This window comes from Paramisgurnus dabryanus, chromosome 12 (genome assembly GCF_030506205.2).
Source record: "Paramisgurnus dabryanus chromosome 12, PD_genome_1.1, whole genome shotgun sequence".
NCBI lineage: Eukaryota > Metazoa > Chordata > Actinopteri > Cypriniformes > Cobitidae > Paramisgurnus > Paramisgurnus dabryanus.
The window spans coordinates 18,549,353-18,558,979 of record NC_133348.1 but is presented as its reverse complement, the minus strand read 5'-3'; the positions used below and the strand labels follow the sequence as shown (position 1 = coordinate 18,558,979).

General features: G+C 36.6%; 1 protein-coding gene across 1 annotated transcript; it reads left to right on the top strand.

The window, feature by feature from the left end:
- Positions 1 to 3,565: 3,565 nt before the first annotated feature.
- Positions 3,566 to 9,193, top strand: irf4b (interferon regulatory factor 4b). Its single transcript, XM_065256992.2, has 9 exons — positions 3,566 to 4,150; positions 4,248 to 4,445; positions 4,577 to 4,763; positions 4,972 to 5,057; positions 5,138 to 5,240; positions 5,322 to 5,429; positions 5,666 to 5,998; positions 7,681 to 7,793; positions 7,955 to 9,193. Exons 2-9 carry the CDS (start codon positions 4,248 to 4,250, stop codon positions 8,120 to 8,122), a joined length of 1,296 nt encoding a protein of 431 aa, XP_065113064.1. The 5' UTR covers positions 3,566 to 4,150; the 3' UTR covers positions 8,123 to 9,193.
- Positions 9,194 to 9,627: the final 434 nt, after the last annotated feature.

The following is a 9,627-nucleotide window of genomic DNA, read 5'->3' as shown; positions in this document are numbered from 1 at the left end:
GCTTGATCTAGTTTTATCCTTAGGCCTTGATATCAGTAATATATCTTTAAGTGATGCTGGGTTGTCTGATTACTGGCCAGTTTTGTTTGACAGTGTGATTTCCTGTCCTAGTTATGGAAACCAGCCTAATACCTACAATTCAAGGTCTATTAACCCTTCCACTTCTTTGCAATTTATGGATGCTTTTTTGGCCCTTCCAGTGATATCATCACAGAATCAGAATGTTGATGAATTGGTAAAATGTTTCAATGTTTAATGTTCAGAAATTTTAGACGTAATTGCCCCTTTTAAACCAAAAAAACTGAAATCAAATAATCAACCCATGGTTTAATAGCAACAAAAAAAGCTTTAAGGAAAAATGTAGAAGAGCAGAAAGACAATGGAAGAAGGACAAATCACAAATTCTAAATCAAATCTCAAAGAGGAAATTGTCTGACTTCCAAGAAGCAGTTTTATTGGAAAGGGCAAAATAGATCTCTAACATAATCTCAAAATATTCCTATTACCCAAAGATACTGTTGAACAGTCGGCCCAGAACCTACCCTAGACTTATGTGAGAAGTTTTGCAACTTCTTTAAAGTTACTGAAATTAGGGCACAGATCTCTAGTAATTTAACTTTGAATGATCAATATGCAAATATTTTTTCTTCTGCTTTTTCTAATTTTCAGAATATTTCACACTTTGAGCTGTTGAGCATTATCTTTAACATGAATCCAACTACTTGCTCTTTTGATGCCATTCCCACAAAGTTACTAAAGCATGTTCTGTCCTCTGTGTTGCCAAGTCTACTTTCTATTGTCAATAGCTCTTTACAAACATGTACTGTACCATTTTGCCTTAAACAGGCTGTGGTCTATCCTTTACTCAAAAAAGCTAATCTCGATCCTTTTGATTTTAATAACCATATAGGCCCATTTCAAAACTTCAATTTTTGCACAAAGTTTTGTAAAAGTGTGTAGTAAATCAAATTCCCCCCGTTTAATTTTTAACATTCTGGATCCTTTTCAGTCTGGGTTAAGAGCTGAACACAGTACTGAATCTACACTTTTGAGGGTAGTAAATGACCTCTTACTATCTGCAGACTCTGGCATCTGTGCTATTCTTTTATTATTGGACTTCAGTGCGTCTTTTGATACTGTGGATAATCGTATCTTGTTAAAGAGATTGGATCTTGAAGTTGGCAGTCGTGATGGTGCACTAGACTGGTTTGCATCATATCATCATATATCTTTTGGTGGAAATTGGAGAATTTTCATCAAGCTCAGTTCCTGTCACTTGTGGGGTGCCCCAGGGCTCAATTTTGGGTCCAATCTTATTTTCCTTATACTAACTCCCTCTTCGTTTCATTTTTGAGTCCCATAAAGTTTCATATCACATTTATGGCGATGACACTCAGCTCTGTTTTCTATTAAAATCAGGAACTGATTAAGTTTCCTCTCTGCTAGCTTGTTTAGAGGACATTAAGGCCTGGATGGACAATAATTTCCTTCAATTAAATCAGAAGACGACTGATGTTATGTTGTTTGACCCTTCTCACCTTAATATTAATAATTTTTACCCTATAGGCCCCCTTCAAGATAACATTTGTGATAAAGTAAAAAATCTGGGAGTTACCCTTGACCCCCTTAGTTAAAATTTGATCAACTCTGTAGTTAAAGCCAGTTTTCTGCAGCTTAGGGGACTTCGCAAGCTGAAAATAGTCTGAGCTTTAATGCTTTGGAGACCATTATTCATGCGTTTATTTCAACCAGGATGGACTAACGCTCTATATACTGGAATAAATCAGTCCACGCTTTCACGATTACAACTGGTATGGAATGATGTGGCTCATTTTTTAACAGGGACAAAAAAGAGAGAACACATTACACCTGTGTTTTCATTACTTCATTGGCTGCGTATTTGATTCAGAATTGATTTGAAGGTTTAAGTATTTGTATTTAAATCACTTCATGGTCTTGCCCCTTCATATATTTCAAACCTTCTCCACTAGTATTCTCCAGTGAGAACGCTCAGATCTTCCACACAGACGTACCAAAATCTCCACTTAAATCCAAAGGTGACAGAGCATTCTTAGTTCTTGGTCCTAAGCACTGAATTCCCTACCTTTGTCTATTAGACTCTACTCTGTCTACATTTAAATCTTCTCTTAAAACATTTTCTCAAGGATATGTGTAATTTGATACTAATTATCAAACTAATATTATTAGTCTTAAATATTGTTTTAAATTGCATGATGTTTTTCGTCTTAATTGTATTATTTTTGTTTCGGTTTGCTTTGATATTTTATTATTTAGTGTTTAATTTGTATTGTACGATGATGTTTTGTTGGGTATGTTGTGCAGCACTTTGGTCAGCATTTATGCTGTTTTAAAGGGCTATATAAATACATTTGACCTTGAAAATCTTATATTCCTTGATGACCCAATATCTAAAAAAAATAAGCTTCTGCCTATTAAAAATATTGCATCTAAATCTAAATCTAATGGATTGGTTGATTTGTTCAAGATTCAAATATTTTTAGATTTCTATATTAAAACATACAATGTCTGGACAAATATAGTTAAAGAAGGGATAGTTCACCCAAAAATGCAAATTCTCTCCTCATTTACATATTTTCTTCTGTTCAACACAAAAGGAGATATTTTGATAAATGATGCTAACCACACAGTTGAAGGCACCCATTGACTTCCACTGTTTTTACTATGGAAGATGGGTGACAGATGTGTGGTTTTCCATTATTTATCTATTTTTACAGAAAAAAGAAATTCATACAGGTTTATTCATACATGAGGCTGAGTAAATTATGACAGAATTTTCCTGTTTGTGTGAAATGTCCCTTTTAATTTCCATATCCTTTAAATCCCTTGTTTATTCATATATCCTTATTAGAGGCAATAACACATAAACATGTTATTTTCTATAGCCACACCTTGGGGATTTCTAGTTTCGGTCATGCTCAGATTCACCCAGACATGCTATTAACCCCACATACCCAATGTGCTCTATCTACCAACCTAAAAAATTTACTATAAACTTCACAGCCTAAATCTTTTTGGTTTAAGCTCCGCTCATGCTCAGATTCACCCAGGGGTGCCATCAGGTGTGATACATAAAGAAAGCACAAAACCAATGGGATCAAACACGATTTCAAAATAACACAGATTACATACACAGACAATACCACGGAGGACCACAAGACAAAGACGCCTTACTGCCCTCTACTGTCGACCACTACACACAAATCAAAATGCTGAGGAATGTGTCACTAGCCTACATAAGTTTTAGTTGACTATCACCTTAAGTTGATCCAAACCTGAATAAATAATTTTTTTTTGCTCTGCTGAACACAAAGGAAGATATTTGTAATCGAGCAGGAAACAGGAGCACCACTGACTTTCATAGGAAGAAAATAGTATGGTGCTTAAAAAAGATTTGGTTACAGACAATTCTAAAAATATCTGAATATATTGTGTTCAGCAGAACAAAGAGCTCATACAGGTTTGGAATAACTTAAAGGTGAGTAAATGAAGACATTTTTTTTATTTTTAGGTGAACTATTCTAAAGATTTGCTATTAGTAGCTAATTATCCTTTTTTATAGGCTATTAGTCATTTTATAAAAACTTTCAATGCAGTGAAATTATTAGACTACCTGTAGCGTTCAATGAAGATTCAGTTACGTAAATAATGAACAGCTGACAGTAAGACATCAATTCCAGAACAACACAGGGTGCATACTTTTTTCATTACCAAACTGTCTCCAGACCATTGATTTAACCTAAATACATTTAAGTGAGATGATACGAGCTTTCAAAATGAAATGAATGAAACGCAATGGACCGATGTATAAACAAATATCTGACATTTAAACGCCATCGAATTTCAATTCAAAGAAATTAAATTTCTTTGATAAAACGCCAAAAGTCCCCTTCAGTGTGCGTGGGTTCAATATCAACCCGCGTGTTTACGGGACGTCCGTCAATCACACGAGTTGCAGGTGCGCGGAATCCTTCGCGAGTCTGGCTTAAGCTCCGCCCACCGCCAATGCGATTTAAGAAAAGTCGCGGTCGAAAGCTGAACTACGTTACTGACGAATTTCAAAACTCGAAAGATCTGAAAGAGGGCAGGACGCGCTCCAATACTTTCTACTGTAGGCATATGTCTCGTTTGACTTTAAACATCATTCCATTTTTCTTACTTTATCCACTTAGTTTGTCTTTTAGTGAATGATATATTTTGTTCTTTAGATGTGTTCAGATGAGGAGCGCACTATGACCGGGGGCTCCGGTAACGGAAAGTTGCGTCAGTGGCTGATCGAGCAGGTGGACAGCGGAAAATACCCCGGTCTCGTTTGGGAAAACGAGGAGAAGAGCATCTTCAGGATTCCCTGGAAGCACGCGGGCAAGCAGGACTACAACAGAGATGAGGATGCCGCGCTCTTCAAGGTACCGTTAGGATGGATACGTCTGTAACGATCAAATACATGGCTTGACTAATCTTGCATTAAACTTCCAAGGGATCTTTTTCATATTGCATTGAATACGTTGCAATTGGGTCTGAAATTGCTTTTCTGCAGGCTTGGGCGCTGTTCAAAGGCAAGTACCGCGAGGGCATTGACAAACCAGATCCGCCAACGTGGAAAACGCGCCTTCGGTGCGCTCTTAATAAGAGCAATGACTTCGAGGAGATCGTGGAGCGCAGTCAACTTGACATATCGGATCCCTATAAAGTGTACAGGATCGTTCCAGAAGGAGCCAAAAAAGGCAAGGCACAGAGCACGTCTTTAAAAACGAACAGTCTGCGCTCCAAACGAGCGCGTGTTGCACATCCTCGTTTACTGAAAACACGCGCGCTCACACTTTTAACGTGAATGACTGTAAATGAGCAAAAGCAGAAGTGATCTATATACAGCATAGTTTAATTTAGAAATTCTTTGAACAAATAATAATACTGCATATTTAATTGTTGCAGGTCCCAGATCTGTAGAAGAATCACAGTCTAATTCAGCCTCACCCAGTTACCCAATACACCCGACCTATGCAGCTGCACCATCTCAGGTTAGTAATGAATATTATATTATTTGTGCTGTTTTGTTTCTCCACATGCACTTGAGGTAACAGTGCACGTGTCATTACAGGTGTGCAACTACATTTCTCCAGCAGAGAGAGGATGGAGAGATTACTCCCCACTGTCTGAAATACCTTACAGCCAGACCACGTACAGTGCACGCTGGGACCCTGGTACGTTTTTGTGTGATTGTGAAAGTAAAGATCTGTTTAAGTACCATACAACTACATTAAAGTGTGTGTCTGTGTGTGCAGGATACCAGTTCAGTGGTTCGTTCTATAGTTGCAATGCATCCGATCCACAACCCTCACCCTTCTCCCTGGACTCAAGCATGAGGTCGTCTGAGGCGTTGGCCCTCTCAGGTACTTTCAAAATGCTGAATTGTGGGATAAAATATGGACAAACCCAACCATTGGTTAAACTAAAACTAGAAAATGTCCATATTTGACTCAACTATTCATTTGACTCAGCATTCATTTACTTATTTCACTTTGACTGTGCATTTCAAAATATACCTTTAGTTTTAAACATGTGGTTTCAGAAGTATCTGATTAAAACACAATCACAGTTTATTTAATATGTTGATCTTCTCTGCTAGATCACCGCATACACGTGATGGTGTTTTACCGGGATACTTTGGTACGAGAGGTAACCGTCAGTAGCCCAGAGGGTTGTCAGCTTGGCCCTAGCAGAGAGGGACAGGGCTACATTTCACCTGGGACCCCCGAGCTGGTGGAACTCCCTCACGCTGAAGGGACATCTCTGGAGCGTGGCGTTCAGCTCTGGATGACCCCAGATGGGCTGTACGCCCGTCGTCGTTGCCCCTGCAGGGTTTACTGGGAGGGAGCTCATGCACCACCTTCCAACAAACCCAACAAGCTGGAGAGAGACCAGACCTGTAAACTTCTGGACACCCAGCTGTTCATTACAGGTAAAATATTTACATAATACAGAAATAAATGATGTGATGTCACAAGTAAAAATAGGTTACTTTACCACTCATCGGTCTCAGTAAGCGCAGACGGTCATTTATTGTAAATCTAATGCATCTACGATTTAACTCGCATCAAAAAGCCCATCTTCAAAGACACGTACATATTACAGTAAACAAACAGGTCAAATGCTCTTACAGTAAATAGTGTGTCACTCTATCTGTGGGTTGAAATGTAGTGGCGGTCACAGCGTCAGTCAAATACGGGTTACTCACGCCTACCTTCTGTTCGTCATAGATATCACTGATTGTTGTGATTCTCACAGGACTTCCCAGCATATGATAAACACAACTCAAAATAGCACGTGCTTGTTATATTTAATGCAGTATGGCAGAAAATAGATATCAAGAAGAAAGAGTACATTGCTAAAATAAATAAGAGGCGAGAAACTGGAAACATGATGGCAAAAACATTTTAAGTATTCAAGGTAAACATTTAATGGGACAGGGCACCACAAAATTAAATTCTGGTGTTATTTAGTCACCCAAATGTTAAATGTGGAACACAGATGGGGGATTCTCACGAAATCCAGATTTTTTTTAAAAGCCATTGAAGCCAATTTTTTTGCACATACGATTAAGGTCTGAACTTAATATAACCATTATTTTAAGAGGATTTAAAAAATGTTTCCTATAGAATTATTTACATTTTTTAGGTTATCATTATAAAAATTATCATTACCGCAACATGATATTACATTAAATAAATGCATTCACAAACTCATGTTTCGGTAATGAGAACTAAAAAGTTGTCTAGGTACTATGACAAACAAAATTTCAACTTTTATCTGGAGAGAAAAAATAAGAACTGCTTACCTGGTAGCCATCTTGAGTGTCACAGTCAATTATGGCCCTTACAACAATTTTTTTTGAAAATGTTTGAAAACAATAATTTGAAAATTGTTGCGGAGGATGAGAACATTGGTCTAGGACACATTTATATTCCTTATTATTGTCTCTACATTTACCAATGATCACCAAATACCACATGTTTCTTTACTGTAAATGTTTATAGTATAACATGCACTGAAGCTTTTTATTTTTTAGATTTTTTTAATTATAAATATTTCCATGTCAAAGAACCAAAATCCTGTCATGGACACACTGCGGTAATGAAAATCTTCCCCTTAAATGTGAAAAAAAAAATTTGGTTTGTATGATGTCATTTGAAATCATGTGCAAAATAGTACATGAAGAGATGTTTATAACTGTATGCTTCTTATTTTGATAGCATTTACTTTGCATTTACTTTTTTTATCAAAATGTTTCATGACACCTCATAAGTCGAATTTCGTGAGAATAACCCAGATAATGTCAGAATGTACTTACTTTGTATGGAAAAAAAGAGAAACATACACATGTTATTAAAAAAAAGATTTTTTTGTGTTTCAGACAGGTTTTTGTTAAATTATGACACAATTTTCACTCATAGAAATTAAAAAAATTTTGAACATTAAGGTGGGAAATAGTTGGTTATGACCCTACATTGAAATAAATCTTTCTTCACAAAGAACATTAAGGATGTCTGACAGTATTTATTACAACTTTCAAATGTGTTTATCTATTTACTGATTTCACCTGTTGTTGGCTGTGATTAAAGTGTCTCCTTTTATCTCCAATAGAGTTACAGACTTATACCCTGCATGCTCGCCCTGCCCCGCGTTCACAAGTGTTACTGTTCTTTGAGGATGAGGGATCCGAAACGCAAAGACCCAAGAGGACCTACACAGTGCAGGTTCGTTTTTTAACCCCTAGAACTAATAAATCACTAACAATTTTAATCAAAACGTTGCTTTTGTTATTTTAATCCTGTTGAATATTTATACACATTGCATAATAATGACATGAATATATGCTATAATGTGTATATTCATACGACTTTTCTCTCTGTCTTAGGTTGAGCCGCTGTTTGCTCGTCAGCTTTTCTTCCTCGCTCACCCGGGAAGCATGAACTATATCCGCACCCATGACTTTTCACACCTGCCACCTGAACACACCCTCAACCCAGGCCAAGATTTTCACAGAGTCATCACGCATCACCATAACAACGCTCCTCAAAATTGACCCTTGAACAGCGTTGTTTTTAACACTGGGTTAAAGTCAAGTTTTATTCCTGGGCTAAGCAACGTTTACACTTGCATGAACGTATGAAAATGGTGCTATCATGGCTTTTAACCCCAGTTTGTGCGCAAAATCAATGTTAGGACCGTTTGAAGAGACATTTGGACAAGCAGTTACAACAGGTGTGTGCTCATTAGATTCTGTAGGGGTCTAACATAAAAATGTTAATCTGGAATTTACAGACGCACAGCGTGAAATTATTGTGCATGGCAAGATGCACAGTGACTACCCAGTGAAACATACCCATAATGAATTGTGTGAGACATGGAACAAGAAACCAGGATTGTGTTAACATAGGGTTAAAATGAAAAAGCTCTTACATTTTGGAAGCTAAAGCTTAACTGACTTAAATCTGCAACAATGGCTTGGAAATGCTGCAGTGGGGCAAAATCATGTCCAAAATCTCGAGTGCTAACAGACAGTATCAGACTAAAAGACTGTTGACATGTATTTGTTTAATACTGAGAATGAATGATGTGGTTGTGTACGACTCACAAGAATGAATGATTGTATCAGGTCAAGATATGTTTGCGGAAATGAATGTAAATTGTGCATATAAGCTGTGCACGATTCCTCGTACCAGTGTTACTGTTGACTGAGCTGCAATGAAACTACTTTTGGAATGTAAAAGGCAAAGATTTGAATGTATATATGCTATGTTTGTATGTATGGGCAGTATTTCAGAAAATGTGAAAACCTTTCAGTGTTTAAATGTTTTTTTTACATGCGTTTTAAGTGTTTTTTTATAAATGTTTTTTTTATAAATGTTTTGTACAATTCTGTTTTTATATTACGTTGGCTTTTTAAATGTGGTCCGCAAACCCAGATTGTCTCAGACTTTCCTAATTTAGTATTTTTTAAAGAAAAATAAATCAAGTCAAATTGAGCATGTGTGCACTGATTTTTGATCCATACAAGGTGAAAATTCCCAGATGGCATGAGTTTAGTCCAAGACTAAATAATGCTTGTTTGAGCTGTCTTAACTAAAAGCAGCTTGCACTGACATATCTTAAAAGGAAATGAGAATTCTGTTATCATTTACTCTATCTCATGTTGTTACAAACCTGTATAAATGTTCTGATGAACACAAAGGAAAATATTTTGAGGAATGTTTGTAAACCGTTCATGAGCCCCATTCACTTTCATATTGTTAATTTTTTACTACTATAGAAGTGAATGGGGCTAACAAACAGTTTGATTACGAACATTCCTAAAAATATCTTCCTTCGTGGTCATCAAAACAAAGAAATGTATACAGGTTTGTAATGAGAGTGAGTAAATGATGACAGATTTTTCATTTATGTGTGAACAATCCTTTTAAAGGGGACATTTCACAAGACTTTTTAAAGATGTAAAATAAATCTTTGGTGTCCCCAGAGTACGAATGTGAAGTTTTAGCTCAAAATACCATATAGATAATTTATTATAGCATGTTAAAATTACTTTAT